This window comes from Sparus aurata, chromosome 11 (genome assembly GCF_900880675.1).
Source record: "Sparus aurata chromosome 11, fSpaAur1.1, whole genome shotgun sequence".
Taxonomy (NCBI): domain Eukaryota; kingdom Metazoa; phylum Chordata; class Actinopteri; order Spariformes; family Sparidae; genus Sparus; species Sparus aurata.
The window spans coordinates 10,288,612-10,314,022 of record NC_044197.1 but is presented as its reverse complement, the minus strand read 5'-3'; the positions used below and the strand labels follow the sequence as shown (position 1 = coordinate 10,314,022).

Here is a 25,411-nt window from a genome sequence, read left to right as displayed (position 1 = left end):
GCATTTGGCAATCTGCGATTCAGAGCGTGGTGACATTTTAAGGGTTGTTTGCTAATGGTCCCTGGCCACTGTCAATTAAATTTGATAACAGTTCTGTTGAAGCTGTTTTTTTTTGAGAATTATTGTTGGGTTAGGGTTGTTGGTGAATAAATCATCAACATATAATGTTGAAGAGAAAACCTCCAGTAGGGGTTTAAAAAACAGGTTTCCTATGAAGATTTTAGTTTCTCCTTACATTTCTAAACTTTAGCAATTGGTTTGGTTTTTTTCAGCTATCATTCAAGGATGATTTATCCTCTTGGAGAAAGGGCCAATGTTTCCTGGGCTTCTGATGTAGCTCGTAGATATCCTGATAACATATGACAGACATCCCTGCCGAGACTTTCTCCTCAGTGTGTGGGTCGTTGTTTACAACTTGAGAACGCAAGAATGGAGTTAGAGTTGAGAGCTACCGTCCGTGACTGGATTGTTTCACATATTTCTCTGAAAATAAATGCAGTTATAGTTTTTCAAAAAGCTCATAAAAAATGTAATGGTTGTCGGATGATGACTAGTGGTTCCAAGATTGCATTTTTCGTTAGATCTCTACATGGACTGTTTACCTGCAACCACAGTCTGCAAAAACATGCAACAAAAACCAAGTCCACACATGACGTAAACACTCACCGGCCCTGCACTCTCCCCACTGATTCTAGCAGACTTGGGTTTTTATAGTAATTTTGAAACTGTTCTGTAAGTTATATGGGGCTCATGTAATCCAGGCTTGAGTTTTAATTGCTAATTACACACCCATAAAATTAAATCCACCCCCACCCTTCCAACCTCATAATGGAATCGTATTAATTAGTCTATTCTCTCTCTTTATTCCCTTTAGAATTCACTGCACCAGGTCCTAAGGAGAGCTCACCAACCAGCGAACATGTCAATGTATCTGGTCCTCAAGGTCCCAGGGGAGGCTCTGCCTTTGCTCCTGCCCCCAGCAGCCACTTCCGGTGGGCCATCAAATCTATGCGTGGCTCCAAACTGGGCCCCCCTGGAAATGTGGCCTATGTGGGTAAACGTCCCACCTGGGAGCCTATGGAAGCCAAAGCAGGGCCACTCGAGGTGATGACCCTGCCCACCTCCCTTCAACAGGACAACCCAGAAAACTATTCAGGCCAGGGGAGGGACCAGGATGGAGAGGATGTTAACACCCCATCAGCTGCCAGAACTGGATCAGGAGAGGACAAGGAGATTGAGGGGAGCGGTGAGGGGAGCAACTTTCCTGGTGGGTTTGGATTGAAAGCCAGCAGTGTGGACCATAGTAGTCATGAATCACAGTCCTCACTCAGCCAAAGTCAAGCTGAGCTTGTGACTGTGGCAGAGCACACCACTCTGTCCCAGTGGCAGCTAGTCCAACAGCCCACCACCCTACCTCAGGGCTCCCAGGAGCCTGACACAGCAGAGGAGGCCAGGGGGGAGATCCTTTACGTCCGCAGACCCACTGAAAACCTCTCCTCTGCTTCTTCACGAAGAGGAGAGGGTAGCTCAAATTCAGGCTCCACTCCTGTTTTTAGGAAGCACAACAAAGGCACAAGCAGAAAGGAGGAAGTCACTTCCACGCCTGAATCCCTAATGGAGGTGCTGACCACCTCTGAGGTGACCACAGTGGAGCCTCTGACAACCAGAGACACACAGAGGATGGATCCTACCACAACATCGACTACCACAGAAAGCGCCTCAGACAGGGCCACCACGGAGGAGCAGTCAATTTCCATTTCATGGGTGCAGGAGGAGAAAACAACAAGCACACCCGACCTGGAGGGTCACCACTCAGCTTCTCCAGCACAGGCTGAGGGATCTCAAACAACTATAGGTGTCGTTCACTTGACTACCGTCACATCAGGCTCCAGCGTTGGCGCCACAGAAATGGAATCCAGGTCTGCGGTGTCTGAGTCCTTCGTGGTTGGAAGTCGGTGGACACCTTTCAAAGGCATGAGCCCAAAGTCGGAGGAGAACAAAGCTTCGACGGCGCCAGACAAGAAAGAAACAAACAACCCTTTCGGCATTCTCGTCCCCAACTGGGCCTTTGGGCTCATCCCATCAGGTACGTGAGCTCCCCGGTGTTCCTGATGCATGAATTTCCCTGTCATTATTATCTTCATAATCATGAGTGATTATCTAATCAGTGGCGATTTATTTAATTATGTATGCTGCTCTGTGAGAGACAGAAACATCACTCACATCACCACTGTTCTCAGGTAGCATACAGTACAGTAACAGCAGTGTTTTATCACTGCTGGCTGGCCTCCGGAGCTCACAGCCGCAATAAACCATCTCTGATATATATACGTCTCTATCTCCTAACCGCGTCTGTCTCTTGTTGTTTCATTCTACATCTCCTCTCTCTCTCTCCCCCTCCGACGTACATCATGCATTCTTAATCCAAGCTTGTTCGTCTCCTTTGGCCTTCACATCCTCTTCTTTTCTTCTCCCTTCCTCCCACGTTGGTGTAGAGAGACAGCTGCAGACAGTGAGGCAGTGCACTTGGGTGAGACCAACCAGGTCTTAGTAAAGTAATTAGCGGGTCAGGAGGGTGCAATTAGGTGAACAGGGGAGAGCCAGAGATCCTAGTCCCCAACAAATCAATGTAGACAAAAACTACAAGATGGGACTCGTAATTGACTGCAGTCTCTCTTCTCTTTTCTCATTTTCGAGTTTGTCCATGTTTCCCCCCGCCTCAACTTTTCCTCTCTGGCACTCCATCCCTGAATTCTCAATAATAGCGGTGTCAGTGCTGTTTGTCTCGGCAGCATTGATTTCTTTTGATAGTTAATGGACCTGCTGCTGTGGCAGAAAACCCACGGAGTGAATGAATTTTAAAAAAACGCTGTATTTTTAGGCGCCACTCATCTCTTCCTCGTCTGAATTTGTAATCTTAGCAGCCAAAATGCTTGCTGAATGTTTAATGTGTCCTTCTCGAATCAATGCGGTATTTGTTGTGTGTTTCCGCCAAGCTAATGCCTCACATTCATCCTCAGCTCAGCGCGTCTAGTATTTTCTAGCTTTAGAAAATAGTTTTTTTTTTTTTTTTTCTTAAATCATGACGCGGACGTTTAGTCATCCTTCTTTGTCGAGTGCATTTCTAAAACTTTATCTTCTTTAGCCATTACATGGAGGGGTCAGAGCTGGTGGGGATTCAGTTGCTGCATTTACATGAAGCCTTTTAATGCCACTGATAATGAGGGTAACAGCCTGTTCGGAATACACACACCTCAGGGAGACACTTCACGATGTGTTTGACAGATGGCCGTTTGTCAGGGTTTTTGGATTAGCTGCTTTGTGCATCAGAGATCTTCTCCTGGAAAGATTCTTCGCTTAATTGCCTCCATTGTTTGGTTATTTATGATTCCAGATGTATTTATTTTATCCTTTTTACAAAAGGTTTGTTTAACAAGATGACGTTTGTAGACCCTACATGCTACTCACAAAAACAGATGGATAAATGAATAATAAATCAGAAAAATGAACATTATTTTCTACTGGAGTGTGGAGGAGGAGTTGAACGGGAACTGTGGAGATTTTCAACCAGCTTTGTAACACTACAGCGTTGTCAGTATTTGCAAATGAACAGTGGTACATTTCTCTCCATTTTGCCTGCACCCAGAGCCGCCCTGCGTTCCAAATGACACAAAATCTGTTCATCTAGCTGATGCTTGATTGTCTGGCAAGGAACTTAAAGAAGGAAGGGTCATGTTAGAAAGAATGAAGTCATTAACTTACACTGAAGTGTGTTCTTTGTCATTTTCTGGAGACATTTCTCCATCAGAAGCCATACGACACTGATATGTTGGGTTTACAGCGAGAGTCTTTCATTGTACATTTCCCAGGCAAGATAAGGTGATGTAATGACCCCTCCTTCATTTCAAGTTCCCTTGATTTGTCACAAACAGTATGTTCAGATTAAGAGAAACAGGGCCATCGCTCTCTCAAACTTGGATCAAACCTATTTCAGCATACTGTTTAGCTGTTTTCGAGAAGTATGTGAACCAGAAGTTGATACCATAAAAACATGAAAAAATGTTTATTTCCCATTTCCCACCTAAAATGCCTGTGAATGGCTGCCTTACTGTTTCCTGTCTGAAGCAGCCAACAAGCTGAAACCAATGCTATGTTCCAGAAAACGTTGTAGGTTGGAATTTCCCGGTTGAAACTTACAACTTACAACTGCTACAAAAATTTGACATGTCTTTGGCAAGTGTACACAGAATTGAACCCGCAGCAGTGCAGCCTCCTCACAGGTTAAGTGACATAGAGGAGGAAAACAACACATGAGTTAACAGCACCATTATACATTGGATTTTACGGCGCTTTTATACACGTCTGAGCTAACACAAATGCTGTGATCTAGAAATACACCATAGCCCTTTGTCACACTGTCCCGTGTGCTTTCATTGTTTTCCAACGTCAACGAGAAACGATTCCTTGTGAGGTCGAGGCCGATCGATGTCTCCAGAGTGTACAAGTAGGAAATCTGACTCCATTCCATTGCATATTTTCAAGTAGGAAGTCAGAAATGTGCGCGTTCAAAACTGTCTGGATCACAGCACAAGCATCCTTCAAAACGCTGCAGTGCATTCTGGTTGTTGTAGGTTTTCTTACTGAGCAAAATAGAATACCACAGCCTTTTTTTCTCTGATTTCTCCGGTCATGTAGCTCAGTTTTATGCAAGGGTCATCTTTCCCAGCGGTGAAATACTTCACTCAAGAGTTAATTGAGCAGCATTCTTTTTTTTCTTTTTTTTTACCAAAAGTGACTGACCTTCGTCTGAGCAGTATGTCTTCCCGGGGGGAAACCATCTTTTGGGGATGTTTTGTAGTTCACAGAAGATTATATAGCGGGGGACTTGCCCTCCCTCCTCCTTTCTTCCTTTTAATAACAGCAGGAGGAGGATATTCTGACAAAACTGTGGCTTCAGTAGAGAGCACAGCAGCAAACCAATAACAGTGCGAAAGGCTCAACACAGGACCATCGTCTTTGCTGGAGGAGGAGTGCTTTATTGAATGCTTGCAGACGAGCATGACCACGAGACTAATCTTATCTTTTAATTTAGTCAACATATAATCATAAGCCAGTCAGAAAATAAGAAATCTTGGCTTCTGTAATTGCAGCTCAGGGACGCTCGCTTTCTTCAGATTGAATGGTGGGGGAAACGAAAAGAGGAGCACAAGAGGACTTTTACTTTACTTTATCCGTCTTCCTGATACGGTGACATTTGAGCGGGCCGAGTGTCCCCCGCCCTTGTTGAGTGATTAGAAGCATGAGACCCCTCCCACCGAGTGACCTTTTGTAGTTGTCAGTTATAGTACAGAGAAAATTACAGCAATGGTTGTCTGCCCATTAAAGCAGAGAGATAGAGACAGAGGAGGAGGGAAAGGGCAGGAGGATGGACAGCTCCTGGAAGCGAGGGATGGGGGAGAGAGGGGTGAGTGTGTCCTCTGTGATGCTGGAGGTGGGAGTACATAAACCTCTTTAATCAATGATCAGAGACTATGGTAACACAGTACCGCGGGCCTCCAGGGAGCACACTGTTTCTCCTCATCTTCTGTCTTTCTTTACATTTCTTTACTTCCTGCGGCTCGTCATTCATTATTTGTTATCGGAGCAGTCTCAGCGCCTCTACAGTATGTCCTATTTGGCCATGTATCAGAGCGATAAGACGCCGGTATATTATGCCACAACCAGTTTTCCGATTCCCCATCACTCTTGCCTGCAGCTAAACCCACACAGATGGGTGGACATGCACACACACACACACACACACACGCACACACACACACACACACACACACACACCCACACACACACACACACACACACAAATACTAAATATATGTGAGAAAGCACCAGCATGCCAGGCTTACCCAGGAGTAAAACTCGTTAATCCACCCCACATGTCGCGCCATCACATACAAACACACACACACACACACACAAACACACACACACACACACAAACAACTGAATATGTCTTAATCCTTGACTGCAGACACCACGAGAAAAGTAAACACGTTTCATTATATTTCTTTTTCAATTACTCATATCTTCATTTCCATATTGTATAATCCTGAAGACAGCATTCATGGAAGTTTTGTAACACCACAAAAAGAAGTTACAAAAGCAGTTTCTAGTCCAAAGGATGCCAAAAACCATGGAAAATTACCCCCCCAAAAAAACGGTTCAGAGCGCTGGCATCCAGCCGTTAGGGGGTGACGAAGCAAGTCGAGTGGATACAGTGATGTCGGCTATCTGTCCAGCCTTTAAATTACCGACGCCAGCCTGATTCTCTGGCAAACAGGGGAGCCGGATGCCTCTGAGTTATAGCCGTCTTGACTAAAGCCCTGTCCGGGGCTCGAGATGGATCAGACCTCTGGCAGCATCAATAACAGGGCGAGCAGCCCTCAACCAAATTAGAGTGTTAAATTTGGAGGGAGAAGAGCCAGTAGGGTGAAGAGTGTGTGTGTGTGCGTGTGTGCGTGTCTTTGGGGATGGAGGGGAATGAGGGAGATTAATGGAGACGGGGACAGGCTGGGGTGGCATATTATCAGTATGGGTCTGTGGATAGATGTTCAGTTTGTCTGCAGGCTGTTGGAGTCCTTGGATAGGCTGTCTGGAGCAGCGAGAGGGCACATTCTCGATGCTGCATATAGAAGTCTATTGATTTTCCTGCCTCTCCCTCCCATCTTCCCTTCCTCCATTCATTCTCTCTCTTCTCCGTCTCTCGCTTACAGGCTTTTTTTTTTCCCGCTCTCACTCGCCGTCTCCACGACTTTATGTCTTTTATTACTCCTCTGGTCATTGTTATGACTCTCTCCGGCATAATGTTTTGATAGCCTCTTGAACTCCGATGTGGTACAACACGAGGCAGTCAATTGCCGTCTAACCGTATCTGTCCCCCGTACGCTCCTCAGTCTCGGCAGGATCCCAGCAGCCGACTTTTTAAAAAAAAAAGGAGTCACCTCCCTCAAATCCGGCCGCCGCCTAATCTTTCATCCCTCTATCTGCTTTTCGTTTTCAAGTTTCTCCTCTTTCTTTCTTTCTTTTCATGGTGTAATTCCACCATTTTTCCATATCAAACACTCCCACTGAATATAATCCCGTGCTATTGGCTGCCGCATATTAAATGAATAGGATTTGCTGAGGAACAGCCTTGAGGGACACTGGGCTCCATCGTGGTGTGGGATGAAACAGCGTTACACACCACTGTGTGCTGACTGAGCACAGGCTTCTATGTATCCAGTTAACCAGGGGAATGACGGTGAAGTCAAAGTGTTGAAAATGAGCTTAAGTCCTCTGTGGGGAGAAATCACAATGAGCCTTTTGTGGACATTGCTGACTGCTTGTAATGGTAATGCATACTAGCAACCAAAATCTACTGAATTTGCTTTAAGTTCGTATTGGCGAACTTTCTTTAAACAGCTGCTGAGATTCCTGGGTTAAATAGTGGCGACCTCCTCAGCAGGCTGGGGCTCGCATTTATAACAAAAACATCAAAATCAGTGCTTTGCACGGGTAAGAGACTTTGAGGCTGTTGCACCAACATGGATGACAGTGTTGCTAAATCTAGTGGTGTTTTGTCTCTGTTCCTTGATTCTGCAAACGTAAACGTAAAACCAGCCCCTTCAGATTAGCACTCACTGTGGTGAGTGATGGTAAACTAATTTTCCTGGTAAAGAGGTCCCATATTACTAGCATGCATTGTTAAACCATTTTGTGGTGCTGGAAGGACATCAAGCAAGGCTGCCATTGAAAAACAGTTTGCAGATCTGACGTAGGGATGCAAATCAGGGTTCATAGCTCAGCTGGTATAGAACGTGTCCCATGTACAGAGACTGATGTCCACATCACAGAGGCCCAGGATTCAAATCCGAGCTGTGGCCGTTTGCTGCATGTCATCCATCCTCGCTCTCATCTATTTCCTGTCATCTCTCTGTAAGCTGTCCTGTCCAGTCGAGCTATGAAAAAAAGCCCTGAGAGAGAGAGAGAGAGAGAGAGAAAGAGACAGAAAGAAAGAAAGAAAGAACGAAAGTTCCAAATTGTCCTGTCTGTAGGAATCATTTGCAGTCAAGCTAAACAGTCTTTTACAGATGTCGGCATGTTTCTGACAGCCGCTCATTGCAAAACGATGACGTCTAACTTGTGTCTAGGCTGCTGGAAGCTTTGAACGAGAAGAGTCGTGACAGAGAAGAGGAAAAAGTCCGAAGTGTGACTTCATTTCACAATGAAAGATGACAGCATAGCTAGTTGTGTGATCATTTAAAGTATGGGCACAGGAAACGGCAGGAATTAGCTGAAACTTCTTTCTACTATAAGAAATGTGAGCATAGTTCTGCAGGAATGTTGTGTATTTGTGTATCTACACATGGGGGCTAACAAAGCAGCGGGTCTGTTACAGAGGGCACATATCATACGTTACATTAACATTCAGATCACTCAGCCTTCATAACTTTTTTCCACAAAGAAAATTGATCAGGAATCCAAAAGGGAATCAATAAAGAATCAGACTGATAAAATAAATCACTAGTGATGTGGTTTTTGATGAAGTCTTATCAATTCCTATTCCTTGATTGGAACTGTGGTTGCAGACCAGGCCACAGAATCGGTTGCTTTTTCTCAGAGCATGGATGATCTCTGCTTTATCTGCTGACAGGGTTATGCCCGTGCTATCGCTAACAGGTAAAGCTTCCATGAGTGCCTCTAACATCTAGAGTAACTTGAGCAGAGCTATACTGGTGGAATGATCAAAACAAGAGAAAGACCATGCAGACGGAAGTCTCCAGGACGCTGTGAAGTGCATCACAAAGCCATTCATCATGACGGTTTCGACATGTTTTCAGCATTCAAGAAGTGTTGTCTTTACATATGTGCAAGCACAGCTCATGATACTCTCCATGCACCAAGTGAAGTGCTGCGCCTGGAAAGGTCATTGAACATTACCGCAAGCAGCAATATGAAAGGCAAACATTTGCAGTTTTGCAGAGTGCGGTTGGTTTTTTTAAACCGTGCAAGTTAAACACACCGACTAAATAATTCAGTGAGGGATTTCCTGTGTGGCAGGCGGAAAGCTCAAGCAAAATATCTGTTATCAGTGTTCACTGACATTTTGGGGGTTGGAAAGTGTTGATTTATACTTGTAAAAAGTCAATGAAACAAGCAGCGACGTTTGTAAATCTAATGCACCATCAAAAAATTGGGTTTTTGATATTCTGCAATGAGGCCACCACAAAAAAACCACAGAGAAGCTGTCTTAAAGTGGAATTTTTATGGGGACATAAAAATGCTTTATTATCTTTGCTGCCACAACAAAACTTGGTGATTATTCAGCCTCTTGGAGCCCCATCACAGGCTGATGTATTTTATTTTGGAGATTGTATGACCCAGAGCTCCCATTATGCTAGATGAATGTCTGAATCTCTTGACTGTTGCTGGTAGCAGATCCACGGCAGAACTGAGAAACAAGTTGCTGTTGTTTTTACGAATGTTTTCTCATCTCACAGCGCTCTTAAGATCAGTTGGACTCAGTAAGAGCGGGTGCTAAGCTCCACTTTTCTGTTTCCCTGGACGCAACATATGCTTTTTAATCATGTGCTTGTTTTGTTAGTACCATTCCGTATGCTCGCATATGCATAAAGCATTGCTATGGGAGAATTTGTAGCTTTTTCCCCAACATACAAATTTCCACTTACTTTCCAATTTTTTGGATTTAAAGTTCACTATGATCAGTGCTATTGTGTTACCTGCCAGATACATTGACCATTAATTCCTCATCGAGCCCGTTGGTTTGCCCCGTGTGAGCCAAGAGGAGTAAAACTGCAGAGTAAAACATTAAGCATTCACACGGCAGATGAAACCATCACCTGCTTGTTGGAGCATTCAGGCATTGTCATCTCCTCTGATTTTATTGTAGTCATTCTCATTTAGCTACGTCTGTATGCCAGATAAGAGAAGACCTCTGCTGAGCCATATGTCAGCCCATTAAAAAACACAGTCAGGGATTCACAGAGAAAGGTTGCTTTTTTTATGTGGTCCCTGATGAATTCCTATTTTTCTACTTTTTATTGTCAGATACAGCCTTAGGGCCCCTGAGGGTGCGTTGAGTTTCATAAAGCAACGAACAACATCACCTCTGTGTGCCACCAATTGGGAAATGATAGGAAGGATGGATTGAGACAGAGAGCTTGGCAGGGTGCTGTCAGAGGGAATATAATCCTCTGTGTGGAGTTATTGTGTGGCTGTGCAAAGCGGTGAGAGACTCACCTGGTCGGGTAATGTTAGCTGTTACAATGCAGCATTCAGGCGCTATCAGATCAGACGTCAGGAGTCTGCTTCCTTTTATTGAAAGAATATTTCACCTCTCTATCTGTATCCAACAGGTCTGTCCTCTGAGAGGACAAAGTATGGAGACAATCTCGCCGCCTACAGCCGTGTTGTTTTTCAGATCAGTTTCTCTGAGCGCCAACACATTGCTTTTATTACCTATAAATGAGATGGATCTGGAGATAGATATATATATATATATATATATATATATATATATATATATATATATATATATATATATATATATATATAGATATATATATATAGATATATATAGATTTATATATATATATATATCGCAGTGGAAATAGAGGTTCTATTATGTGTGTAGCATACACGAAAAGATTTGAATAGCAGCGTGCCTGAGATGTTACTTTCACATTTTCATTCTCCATTTGCAGTCAGACACACGCGTATCTGTCAGCGAATCAGCGAGTCACGCATGCCGGAGCACGCCATCGGAAATGGAGCCACCCGTCATCAATGTTAACGGTGAAATGTATGATTTCAAATTGAGGTATTTTCTAGCGACATAGGAGTGGCAGTGGAGAGGATGAGTGCACCCAGCTGGGGTTTTTTCGAGCTGCCAGATTGCCTGAGTGACTTCACTCCCTCTCACTCTCCCCGGCGCTGAAGGCAGAGCGGAGCAGCGGCAGCAGGGGTGTTTGGCTCCCAGCATCAGTCACAACGCATCATGCAGCAGCCAGCCCACAGCGGGTGAAGGGGTTGAGGGGTCCCTTCATGTAGGGCTTGTCAGACACACCCACAGATCTGTCCCAGCAGGGGAGGACTCAGAAGGGGGGGGGGGGGATAAAATAAGGAGTCACAAGGAGAGGAAGGTTTCTTATGTGTGAACTATAGAAGCCAGTGAGCTTTAAAGAGAAAGCTTGTGTTTGCAAATTGTGAACGGTGGCTCGGAGGCATTTTGGGAGGCTTGTTTTTCAGAGGTCAAGCAAAGCGGTTCTTCTCTGTTGAGTTTTAAACAGGTCTCCAGGCAAACCCCTCCTGCCCTCGGCTTGCTTCTCGTAATAGTGCTGCCCCGCTGTCAGAACAACTCCTTGATAGCATCCACAGTGGAATACGAGCGCGCAGACAAGAGAGTGTGAGATCCCAAACATCTATGTGTGTGTGTGTGTGTGTGTCTGTGTGCGTGTGCGTGCGTGTGTGTGTATTTCCTGCGTTTGATTTCTGATTACGGCCTTTTGTAGTGGCATAATTGCAACAAACTGCACAACACGCCCGGTCAGTGAAGTGCAAGGTCGGTGAAGTTATGCCCGCGCATACTTATTATTATAGTTCATATTTGGGAGGTACAATATGTGCAGGAGGTCCAGGGGGAAGCAGAATATAAATAGGAGGGTTTGGTGATTAATAATTGTCTTCTCAGCCAGTCACATCATTTGTCTCGTCCCCACTAAGCAGCTGTGCCAATCACAGTGGGACATGATGGAAATGGCTCATCAAATGGAGAGAACAGAGGAAAAGAGTGCAGAGCAGCTTCTTCATTTTTTTTCAAAGTTGCAGACTTGCAAGACAGGCCGCCATGAATGTGATGCCTCAGTAGCTATTCTCTGCAGGCAATGCTTGATTTCCGATTCACTTCAGTTATATTTAACAAAAAAAATCACACAGTCACATCTGTTGTTACAGTATTGTGACATTCCAAAATGCATATTAAAAAAACTTGCTTTTCTCCTTTGTTTAAACTGGTTTGATTTATTTGTCATGAAACAACACGGTTTAGCATAACGAAATGAGAGTTTGTCGCTTAACAAACACAGAACATATATAACTATTCCGCTATAAACATGTTTACATAACCATGTAGTGCATTTTTTAGATTTGCATATGGGTGGGTGTCAGTGGTAACAAGATGGTGGTGATGATATTGTGGAGGACATCTTCACATTAACTGTTCGACTTCAGGTAAACACAAATCAACTTTAACTGCGTATGAGCGCCAAGCATCGATGTTGCAAACGCAGCGTCCACCTCTCCTCATCCCACTGTAGTTACCACTGATTAAAATGGCTTGATCCCTGATCTTGTGGTGGAGACAGATAGTCTTTGAAGATCAGTCTCTGACTTCCTATTGTTTCACCAGTCTGAATCCCAGACATGATAATTATGAATTATAATAATTGAATTTTTGATTAGTTCTTTTTTCTTATTATTCAAAGTTGATGAAAAAGACTAAGAAGACGTGTCTAGATTTAAAACAAAAAATTAAGATTGAGGCAGAATCAGTGTTTCACAACATACGACCGCTGCAACTTACACACATTCAAATATATCCAACTAATTGGATGCCCAGAGATGCTTGTGTGTGTTTGTTTTGTTTTTTCCAGCAGCCGCTTGGTGTTGGTTTTGTATGATTTCATCAAAGTTTCCACAGTGAATCACTTTGCAGTTTGACACGGCTGACTTCAAGTAGAAACTTCAGATGCACTTCTGTCCTTTTGTTTTCAGATGGCTTTAGGGATTTTAACTGTATCTGAACTTCCACACAGTCTATACGCCGTGGAGGAAGTCTCAGAAATAACACAGTCTGTTTTACCCACATTCTGGCTCTTTACGTTACTCCATCACTTTACATGTGCATTTTTTATGCTGATTTCAATCAGTGAAGTGGTTGGAGAATATGTAATCTGCTGCTGCATATTTTTCATCATCTTAATCACCTTGTCACAACTCTGACACACAGGCACAGTTTTAGTCGGAAAAGCAGCACATCTGCTTGCACTACTTAATTTGCATGTAGCTCGCATCTCTTGCACCGCCAACTCTCTCGCCGTACAGTGCACGCTGTGCAGGGCGAAGTTCATTTCAAGGTCAGGAGCACACACATTTGCCTTTGTGCTTCTTGCACAACTTTTTGTGCCAGAGAAGACATATTCATCATCTATACATACACAGAGACATTGATGTTTAACGACACATGTTCTTTTCAGTTACCATGTAAGTCACGATATGAATAATTCATGATCCATCACTGGAAGTAACCGTCAGCCGCCTGCTTTCAGTATTGTGTGTATGTAGAATATTGCTGGATGAGGAAATGAGGTTGATTCAATATTTTCATTCCACAAAGCCTCTGAAAGCAAGAGCAAAGACACAGAGAAGTGGAGGGGGGGGGGGGGGGACAAAATCAAGGTGGATAGAATGCGTTTGTGATGATAAGCCAGGATGGATTATTTCCCTGCCACTCTGACAGCCCAGATAATGCAATTTATTTAGGACGAAAGGAGACGCCACAAGTGCCACTCTTGTAACAATATAGCCTCAATTTCTTCATCAGTCTCCCCGCGCGGGACCGCTGAATCGGGCCGTATTGAATTGCTGGCGTGTTACTCCTCCCCGGTCCTCTACAGGCTGATTCAGTGTGACGCTTGGTTCACTGAGGTGCTCACTAAGAGCGCATCGGCTGCTTTCTGCTGTCTCAGGCTGCTGGCACTGTGGCTAATTGCAAGTGTCATGCTTTCTCATAGTTTGTGTGCGTGCAGGCCTGTGTGTGTGTGTGTGTGCGTGTGGGTGTGTGTGTGTGTGTGGGTGTGTTTGCCTGTGCAGAGAAGTGGAAAAACATGTAATGCAGTTGAGAAGAGTTGAAGTAGGATGTGGATCTAAAATTGTTTATGTGGATTTTTTTTTTATGGATTTCTAGTGTGAAATTAAACTCTAATTCATACATGTTGCATGCCCCCTTGTCACATACACCTGTGGGGTCCGCTTACATCATAAAGATACGACTGTAAATTTATAATAGCATCAAGTAACTTAATAATAACTTGGAACAGGTTTATATATTTGGCAGGTTGGTCCTGGTTATTTGAGTATCCCAGTGCTGATTGCGACTTTCAGTGTGTTCATTAATAATTAACGCTAAATCTGTAATGGATTACGTGCGGGATGTTTGACACAACCGACTGCAGTCTTGTTTTCACCCCTTTCACCCCTGGACACACACACTCTCACACATACACACACACACACACAGAGGTGGTGTACGGTATACAAAGCCAGACACCAGGGCCCCGCATGTGGTCAGACAGACAGAAATAGCTGCTCCCTCCCCCGCGGTGCTCATCAATCCTAGTTTGTCAGAGGCTGCTCCGCTCAGGCCGGGTGCAGTAATCACATCGCTACACCTGCTCCATCTACAACCTTCCCCTCTAAGATATGAACTCATTCACAAAGGATGGCAGCCTTTCAGGTGGCCGAGCTGGGTTCAAGCCTCGATTCAGCAAGTATCGAAGTCGTCAGTCGTCCTTGAGCAGCTGACTTTCTGCCAGATCAGTGACTGACCAGGTGCTACAATCTCCCTGTTATGTGTTGCAGGACATGCTGTTTCTTATTTTCTGTCTCGTTCATCATCTCCCAATTTATCTTGCACACCACTGGTTCGGACTGACAGCTGGTGCGGAGGGTTAAAAGGCAGAGGTGGAAGCTTGGTTTCAGGGAGGCGAGGCAGTGCTGACCCTCCCCGTGGTGTGTGTGACCTCGTGGACCGCAGGGCTGAAGAGTGTAATACTCCACATACTGCAGACCGTCAGCCTCTCCACACATTAAGATTGTCTGACTCTGCAGACTGACATCATCAGCACCAAACCAGAGCAGCATCACCGACTGGTAAACGTAACCTCTGTCTCCTCTCCATCTCTTCTTCACTCCTCCACCACCTCCTCGCCTCCCCTGTCCGCTCTTACATGGCTCACCTCTGTAAATCAATCACTTTGAGGTAATCTAAAACTGCACCGGGGTCTGCATCCTTGTGCAAGAGAGAGGTGTTATCTATATTTCAGCAGAAATGGGTTTCATATATCCCCCCCCGGTGTGTATTCAGCTTGCCGCGGCTGTAATTGTAGCTCATCTGCAGAGAGTGACTGTACTGTCTGGGGACACGTTGATACATGGATCATATTGCTACCTGTGAGTCCGTCTGCACTGTCCATCCTGTAGGGGAAGAGATGGAAACTTGGACTCGTGCAGGTGACTCAGTGAACAGCCCTCAAGTTCAGCCAGACAGTCATTGCACCTTATGATCAGCTTTGCTTTGGAACAGTTCATGTTATAACGCCTCTCTGTTGTGAACTTCAGCACATTCTTAAAGGGCAATACCTGCTGTTAAAGAAAGCTATTTTCATAGTTTGGGCGTTAACTGTATGTTACACTCGCTGCAGAGATCTGGGAATATGCAGACATTAATAAACAGGTTGGGATGCACTGGTAGTCAAATGTGGTTCTCCCGCTTTCCTGTTTTCCTGTTTGCCTTTATAATATCAGCTGATCAATAAGGGCAAAAAACTCAGATCAAACTGTCCAACTGGGCACTTCTAAACAAGTATGAATCAAGAGTATGTTACCGCATTGCCTGTTTCCTGTTTCAGATGTTTTCAGAAACACATTTGTGTCAATATTTTACCAAAGAAAAAGGACCCAAAAGAAGACACAGGAAGACTAAACTTAACTAAACTAAAAAGGAGCTTAAATCCGTAACCCAAAATCCCAAATGCAGTAACAAAAAGCAGGCGACAAAACAGATGATCCTTGAATGCAAAAAATGAAACAAACCAGTGCAAACCAAGGAGACATGAGGAACACAGGTAGGGCATGAGAACACGGGGAACAGGTGTGACATCTAGGATGCAAAAAAGAGGAACCAGTTAATGGAAAACAAAACATTGAATAAAAAATGCAGGGAAGACTAATAAGAAGCAGGTGAAACTAATAAGGTAATCCAAAAGGAAATGAGGAATACATTTACCAAAATAAAACAAGAAACAGGCTGCTATTTTATTCCCACTCCAACTTGTGTCACTCAGCGGTACATCACACGTGAGGTTGCTCTCATTGGTTGGTAGATCTGTTCAACTGAATCCTGAGGCATTCTGGTCTGCACCTGCTGATAACACCCATAGGAAATCGAAAATGAATTGAGAGGGAACAGATTGATGTGCATTTGTGAATTAGTCTGACGATACTGTGTCAACTGCTCTGTTGGTGTTTGCTGTTGGAATATCGCCGTGTTTCCAGGTATCAACATGTATTTTGACAAGTATGACACCATCACCTGAAATAACTGAATCATCTTTTGAAAAGACTTTATTTAGTCTCGCTCCAGATGTGTTGTTGCAGCTGGTTAGGGTTGCATTCAGCACTGACAGAGCTGCTTACGCTAATGTATAATATATGCCTTTTCCTGCTCTGTGACATCACTAAACACATAAAACACATGTTCGCTGCAGCCACCATGCAAGCGACAGTATGAATATTTCACTCCTCAGACTCGTGCCATCACGGTGATGACGACACCGACTGCGTTTAAGGCCATTCCTTTGCAGTTAAGTGCAGCCATCCGTATGGCTGTAACTGTTCTGTGTGCCTCAGTACCTTTTAGAGGCGTACTGTAGCATTAAATTTTAAGGGGGCAGCTCTTGCCGGGCCCAGGTGATGGCTTATCACGCTCATAGATGGGGGAACAGGCCGAGGCATGATCTCTGTCTCAGCAAAGCTATTACAAGGTTCAGTGAGTCCAAGCACAGCAACGCAGCGGGCGATAAGCAGGTGTACATACACTAAATGTAAGTGCTTGTGTGTGCAGTTTTGCTCTGTGTGTCACACGTTCAGTGTTTCTGTCAGCGCAAGCTTTCCTGCAGGACGCCGTGTGTGTTGAATCTGCTAACCGCTCAGCTTCTGACTTCATGGGTTGCAAGACATTTCCCCTTATCGCAATCCTCTTTTATGGTCCGTTCTAAACCCTGGCTGTATGTATGAGTTGACATCGGGGAGTAGCTTTTTTCCGAATATGCCACAACATTTAGATAATCTCTCCCCTGAGAGGCTTAGAAAAAACTTAAGATGACCCCGTAGAGCAGTAAAATGTCAAACAGCAAACATATTTCAAGAAACTCGGAAGGGATGATTCAGTATCTGCTCACTGCGAGGGGAGAAGACTTTACACCATCTATTAGACCCGAGAGCTGAACCCGTGTAAGTCTTAACACGCCTCTCTTCTGTTCCACCTCCCTATCTTCGTTTCTCTTTTACATACTGGGGCGTCCGTCTCCTTCCTCTCTTTTTTGGAATTCCTCCTTTTTTCTCTTTCTGTCTTTCACACAGAAAAAAAAGACGATGCACAGAAGGAATGGAAGAGACGACCTATTTTGAGACCAGTGTGTAATTAATCATAAGCTAGCAGCAAGCATTAAGAGAGGAGGAAATGTATGATAGCTCCCTCTGTGACTTTCTGTCCCTCCCTCGCTGACATTTCTCTCTCTCTCTCTCTCTCTCTCTCTCTCTCTCTCTCTCTCTCTCTCTCTTTCTCAGTCCATGTCTCTCATTCATGCTCGTGTCTCTCCATGCTAAATTTTAATTTGTATCATCTCCTTCCTGTTTTTCTCTCTCTCTCTCTCTCTCTCTCTCTCTATGTCTCATGCCTTTTTTAATCTGTTTTTCACTTGCATATTAATTTCCACGTGTTTGCCCACACACACGCAAGCGCACAGATTACTCATTATGAAGACCGCAAAATGTCACCCAAACAAATTAGTGTTTAAACACAGAACCAGTCACTTCACTCGTTTTGCTGGTACCGTGCGAGTTCGTCCATTCGTGCAGAAGATTTCTCAACAGAGTCAATAAGTGCTGCCTCATGTCTTCACACTGTATGATGTCACCTCTACGACTGCGGGCTACTGTTTGTGGACAGCTGGTGAGGAGCGCAGTCTCATTTGTGTTTAATAAGTCGTTACTAATTGTCTACAGATTGGATCAATGTCCTATTCTGCTACAGCTCAGCTCAGCGCGGAGACAGCACAGCCACCATTTATCAGTGCTGGGAGGCGGTAGCCGAGGAAGAGTCCCTTTCATCCCATCATTAAGGAAGTTTAGCTTGAGCTGGTCAAATTGAGTCAATAAACGGGTTCTTTTCGGAATGCACTTTTAAAGTTTATGAGGCTTTGAACACACACATGCCCACACACGGTCGTCAGTCGTCACACGCTAGCTTTGCCCTATCAGCTGTTGATGTCGGTCGACTTAAATCTTAAGAAGCTTATGGATTTATTTTTAAGATATGCCACTCTCACTTTCCACGATTGCCAAAGAAAACCCTGTGCTGTATTCATGCAAATAGCAACACGAGCCCTCGGCAGTGTGATGGACTGGGAGAACAGCCATGAGAAGTTCACCTTTTGGCGGCTGACGCCTTTCTCGCTGAGGCTACTTGATGACCCGGTCCTCAGCTGTCAGTTACACTGTGTGCATCACTGCTTTCTGCACTGCAGAAGATACATGTCCGCCTCGGCTGTGATTCAAAGTGGAGGAGGCATTTGTGTAGCCGAGGTTTTAATACTAAAACTGTCAGACTTATCTCTGGCAGTGCAAGTGTGACTCAGGCAGACTAATGCATAGGGATGGGTTTGCAAAGCACGCAGGTAGAGTTAACCAACTTAAACATACCACAAGGAGTTTTTAACTGGTTATGAAACAGTCTCAGTTTTATATTGGGCCTCTGTATGACCTACATAACCAATCGTGACCATCGGCCACAAGATATTGAAGAATATTTCTATAGTATAGTATATTCTTAATGGATGCCAACAGGTCGATTTCTGATAGTTAAAACTATTTATTATGGCGGAGTGCTGAGGATGAATTGAAGAGTCTCACAGCCTGAGGAAAGAAGCTGCTCTGTACCAGGTCTCATTTTGGTTATCATTCAGGAAGACATTATTAGGGAATGATGATACAGTAACTTTAGCTTTAGCTCAACAAATCTATCATTACCAAATAACCCAGCTAGCTCTACATGTAATCTATAGATCTCTACAACACAAGACGGTGGTGCTAGCACCGCTTTCGGCCACAGGGGCCGCCAGAATCAACAAAACATGAAAGCTCCATATAGCTGCTTTAAATGAAAGCAAATATTATGATTTTTGTTTGTTTGTTTATTTATTATTTTTGTTTTTCCTCACTAAACTCTTGCCTCTGGTAGTTTGATCTTCACCATGGCATATCTGATTTTTTAGCTTGTGTATAAAAGAAATACACAAGCTACCCTCAAAAGTTTGTTCTCCAAAAATGTATTTTGGCACCCAGAGTGATTTCAGTCCAAGTTTGAGCTGAGATAGCTTTTCAAATCACCTAAAATGTTGCTGTGGACAGCAATAGTGGAAGTAACCGAGGTTCTGACTTATAATCTCCCACCTCCGCCTATGTCCCCTCATGAAAACACACTGAAGTTACTGTCAGTGACAATCATTTGTCCACGCTCGCTTGATGAAACCGCAGTTCGGAGATCTTGTTGATGGTGTGAAAATGTGACAACAGCAAACTAATCATTTGAGCACGCTTCGAGGATACACAAGGCACATCACAATGGGTCTTTTTGACATTGACATCATGATTTATCATGACGGTGACAGTGTTGCTAGATGCTAGAAGGTGAACCTCACCTCATCCTTAATTGTGAACGGTGCCACTTTCATACCCATGAATGGATGAATGGATGGATGGATGGATGGGTGATGCCAGCCCCTCCCCATCTTTTTTCCGTTTTCTCTCCTCCATCACCTGACATTTTCACACCCAGTCAGGCCATCTTGTGCTTCATTTTATTTTATTTTAAGTCTCACGCACCGCTCACCTAAAGATTTTTACCATCTCCATCCGAACATCGTTAACCTTTCAGCAATATCTGTTTTCAAAGCACGTACAGTGTTGTTTTCTTCCTCCCTGCTGTTGATTTAGGAAATTAGCCTGCCTCTAATGGTTTCCTCATTCAGCGCATCACTTTTATGCATTTTCAAAGGCAGCCTTTTCATCATCACCCCGGCCCAGTGTATCAACAGAAGCCTCTCTGCAGTGGTGGGAGTCTATCTCCCTGTTACACAGGAAATTGAACACACGCTCGTATTACTGTATATATCAGCAGCCTGCAATGAGTCAGGGTCACACAAACATCCAGAAATACACACACATATGTAAAACACACTCACACACACACAAATGACGGTATTCCCAGACTTTCAGGGGAACAGCACTCTGTGTTCTGCTCAGCATCTCTCTGCTCATACATCATTAAGTGAGTCTGGGTGTTATTATGGTGAAGATGCACTGTATTAGATGGCCTGACAGATTGTGTCAGGGGCTGCAGTCCTATCAGGATTGGATAATAAAAAGACAGTTAATCTAGCCAGTTCCCTACAGTCCTCCTTTGCACACAGAATAAAAAATCCTGACGCCTGCTCTGCGCTCTTGCCGTCCTTGTCAAACTCTCCTCCTCCCATCCTAAAATATAAGAGCAATAATTATGACTTAATCTCCTCAATCTCCCTCATTCATCCGCCAAAACTTTCCCCATGAAGAGGCATGGAGTTATAGCTCAGCGACGTAAAATGTGTTTATTACCTCCTCTGCAACGCTGTAATGTGCCATAAAAATAGGTGCCCGCGCCAGTATGTATGACTGGCTGATGATCAGCTAATTTATGAGGACCTTGGCTCATCAGTAGGACCTGGGCTGGGAGGCAGGAGAGCGGCGGTAGGGGGTCGACTCAGCACATTGTCCTTCGCCTGGCGAGCATCAGTCATGATAAACAGGGGCATGGCAGTCGCAACAACAGCCAATCCGTCACCTTGTAGAAAGTCATAGAGACAGGGACGGGTCTACGTACTGTCTGCCCATTCCACTCTTCCTCTGTCTCTGTCAGAGAGCAGTGGGAGGAAGGGCTCAGTAAGGATAATGAGAGGGGCATAATGCTGGCTCACCGCCTGTCCAAGTTTGTCAACAGTCAAAGCACTTTAATGTTCTTTCTCTGTAAAATGAATTATACATTCACATTTGTCATTTAACCCTCTTCCCTCCTTCCTCACTGTGTGCCTCTACAGTGGAGAATAACCCGTGCCAGACCAACCCCTGTCTCCATGGAGGGAGCTGCCTACAGGAAGGTGACGGCTATAGCTGCTACTGTCCACAGGGCTTCTCTGGAGAGAGCTGCGAGATCGGTGAGTCACTGCCCGGTCAGGGCTGAGCGGGGAAACCTCAGAGGTCAGCTGCTGCAGACAGATTGCTGTGTCATTGGGCATAAGGGAGGACAGACAAGCATATGTTGGTTTAGCATTTAACACATGTACTCTGCTGTGCAATGAACTCAGGAGGGTGTTTTCCCCTCGTGGTTTGTCTCCTTCTTTGTTAAAACGTCTTTGGATCCAACCTCAATACACACAAAGCCAAGAGGAGCTTTTCCTGTCAGAGTCTTTTTTTTTTTTATACTCAAGCTCCCAGACTGAAAGTGAGGGGAAATATCCATATGGTGCGGGTCATCCAGTTGTGACGGAGGCTGCTGTTGTGTTTTCAACTGTGTGTGTGTGTGTGTTTTTGTGCAAGTGTGTGTTTTCACCCCCCTGCCCCCAAGAGTAGAAAGCAGCTCATCATTCCACTGAGCTGTGTGATGGGAGAATGTGGCTGTCAGAAAGCGACTGCGTGCTGTTTTTGTTGCATATGTGTGTGTGTGTGTGTGTGTGTGTGTGTGTGTGTGTGTGTGTGTGTGTGTGTGTGTGTGTGACAGAGACATGCAAGGACACATTGGCCACAGAGGAACCATGAGCTCAGTGAGGGATAGAGCAGTTGATTAAAGTGCTGGAGCGGTGGCGCATGCTGATGCAGAAGACGGAAGACAGAAATGAAAAGAAAAGAAGAAGAAGAAGAAGAAGAAGAAGAAGAAGAAGAAGAAGATGCAGCATTGGCGGAAAATATCAAAGTGAATTTCTAGTTTTTTATGAGTCTTTCAAAAAAAAATTCAGCAGCATGAACCCCATGGGGTTCAGCAGCGCTTTAACACATCACAGTTGGTACAAAGTTGTTGTTGACGGCTCTTAGCCTGAACCACTGATTCTGGGTCTTGGCCAAAGAACCGCGGGTTAAACCATGGTGAATGTTTGATCATGCACAGAAGCTGCATCGGTGTCTATGTGAGCGGAATCACTTTAAGGATCAAATAAACTGTCAAATATACCAGCAGATTTTTTTTTTTTAACCTCCTGAACTACTAAAGACCACCCAGCATGTTGAGCCTTGTGTCCGGTTTCTTGAGCTCCGTGTGTTCCATATTCATGCGCACAGAGACAACGGGCCCAGCTGAGGTTTGAAGGGTCATTACTCATGGAAAGAGGTCATGGATCAGGGGTCAGAGGTCATGGGATGCGAGTTGTTGTGGGTCTGTTTATCAATAACCTTTAATGCTTTAGACCTCAAATAACACATTATGCAACATTTAGTTGTGGCTTTGTGTAAATGCCATTGGAGATCAATCAACAATCGGCTGTTAGATCGATCATTTGTGACAAATGCATGTTAACTGCATGAATTACACACACGTGTAGTTTCTAATGATTTGCTGCAGTCGATTTGGTTAGTGTTTGTTTTTGAATGAGACAAAGGGTAATGGCCTCTTTGAAGCAGCTAAAATAAGTGATGACATTTTAGCCAAAATGTTGGCGAGAAAAGCACATAGAATATTTGTTATTTACTGATTAGCTTGCGTGACTTTTCCTTTGGCTTTCTTCTCCCAGGAGTGCTTAATTGCCTTCCCCTGTTTGGTGTTGATTATGTTGCTAAACAGCTGCATATCTGATGTTGTTTTTTTTTTTAATCATTACGGGCAAAGGCAAAAAGGTTAATTGCCTGTAATAGCAAATGCTTGACCACAATTTTACCAAGTTAACACAGAGCTGTAATGGAGGAAAAGTGTGCCTTAAATCCTGTTTTGCATTTCACAGCTGCAGTTTCAAATACTTTTTTTGGTCAGAGAATATCATGATTGCTTTTCTTTCATTGTTTTTTGGTTAATTTGTTGTTAATGTGAATAATTGACCAGAACAATGAAACTTAAGTCTCTTTCTGACGTGCAGTCTATCCCTGAAATGTTCGGGAACTCTTCTCTGCGTGAATGGCAGCAGGTTTCCCACGTCAAGACTGACCAACACATGAAAATGTTCGCTTGGCGCTGCAACATTGCAGGGACAAGACAGTTTCAAGTAATGCGACCTAACCAATCACAAGACTCACTGATGACGATGACAATGATGAAACTGGATGGATTAAGAAATGAGTAAGCGCAGAGGGACTCTAATTCTATGCTGTTAAATATTAAACATTCCAAGAACATTAGCATCGGACAAAAACAGCTCAAGGACAGAGGAAGAGCACCAAGCTTTGATACCAGTTTGACATAATGGCCAAACCGCGTAATTATAAAGTCTTGTGTTATCAGACGGATTATAGAAAAAATGCTAAAATTGGACTCCAGATATATAAATGAGTGTCCACAACCATCTTCTTCTTCTGTTGAGTTGTATGGCGGTTGACATCCTTAAGTGCTGCATTACAACCATCTGCTGGACTGTCCCTCGTCCCGTCTGTTGCTGCACTGCCATGCCAAATGTGGGAAGGTGCAAGATAGAAGTGTGTGCTGAATGTCGCTCTATGTGTGACCTGAAACAGGCTCGAGAAACTAACTAAATAATAACAGCAGCAGAGTCATATAAACCAATATCCCCTGCACTGCCTCTGATCTTAATGTGAACTGATTATTTAGGAAAAATGAGGCAGTGGCTGCACAGCTGCAGCACCTTGGAGGCTGTCTCCAGGACTTGGCTCGTAGCTGCAATTATTTGGGAAGAAGCGTTTTGGGGAGCTGCATTATTGATGGCCTATGTTTCTACTGTGGGTCTGTAGTTAATATTTATGAGGCGAGGGGAGAGAGGGAGAAGAAGAAGCAACTGTGGACATGTCAGTGTTAGCGCTCCAACTCATCTTTGGGAAGTCTGTCCCTTCATCTGTATCTCTGACTCAGTCTGAATTGATTCAGGGCTGTCAGTCAAGACACATGGACCATAACATACAATATAACACCTTTGTAAAAAAGATATGTGTATATATATATATATATATATATATATATATATATATATATACACAAGCTATAAGTTATAGTATCCCATTGCTCATCTGGACCGTTTGGTTAAGTCTGGCTCCTGCAGCGGAATAAGTGATTAATGAGGCACAACACAGCCTGTCACTTTGATGGCCATGTGTTGAGACACAGTAATGAATTAGATTTTCCTTCCCCACAGCTGTAATGAACATTTGTTCACTCATATGAGAGAATAAAATATAGCCCAAAACAAAGATATAAAGAAAAGCCCTTTGGGGTATTCTTCAGCCATTATGTCCAGATAATATTGTCTCTAACAGTCTTGTGTTTACACGCAGAAGCAGGTAGTTGTGATATGTCCGTCTGTCCTGCAGCTCAGGAAATGTTTTGAAAAGAGTTCTGTGCATTTCATCTTTCTGTTTTGCTGAACTCGTCAGGACATCTTACACCTTAACCATCGGTATTAGTAGTAGTTATTTCAAGCCTGAGCAGAAATGTTATCAGAGTAACTGAAATCACCTGTGTGGGTGTGCAGAGAGTCTTTAAGTTGAAAGAAGATCAACATCAAAATCAAGCTGAGCAAAAAAAGTATGGCTCAAAATCTGTGTTGCGTCTCCCAAAGCATACACCAGATCGATCTTGTCCATTCTACAGAACAGTTCAGACCAAACAACCCACTCAGTATGCAAGAGCACATGGCATTTAAACTTTAGGAAATGGCACTAACAGTGTGAAACCAAAACTAATTGTGTGTTCCTCTCTAAATTACTACAGATCTCAGTACAACAGTAGCTGAAGAAACAGTGTTGTCCTGATGTAAAGCAGCAATATGTAAAATATGTCCAGAAAAAGAAAGAGATGGAAACAGCAGAAATGTCAACTTTCACAGTGGTGATGTCACGATGGCTATAGCTACTTCTTTTGCACAGTGCATTCTTGGAAACTGTCCTTTACAAAACTTTGTCCATGTATTTACTGGTGCTGATACTTCCAACTGTTTTACAGTCTCTCATCAGCAGACTGACTTGTCAGTTACCAAAGTCAACATTCTGGTAGATGTAGTGTAAAAAGTTCAAGAGGTGCTACACCCAGAAACAGTTTGACAGCGTACAGTTT

General features: G+C 43.9%; 1 protein-coding gene across 1 annotated transcript in view; it reads left to right on the top strand.

Moving 5' to 3' along the window:
- The window catches only part of ncanb (neurocan b), a 148,758-nt gene that overhangs the window by 64,471 nt on the left and 58,876 nt on the right, over positions 1-25,411 (top strand). The window contains exons 9-10 of the mRNA XM_030433087.1: positions 875-2,086; positions 21,249-21,365. Coding sequence (XP_030288947.1) covers positions 875-2,086; positions 21,249-21,365 — 1,329 coding nt within the window. The remainder of the gene's footprint in view (positions 1-874; positions 2,087-21,248; positions 21,366-25,411) is intronic.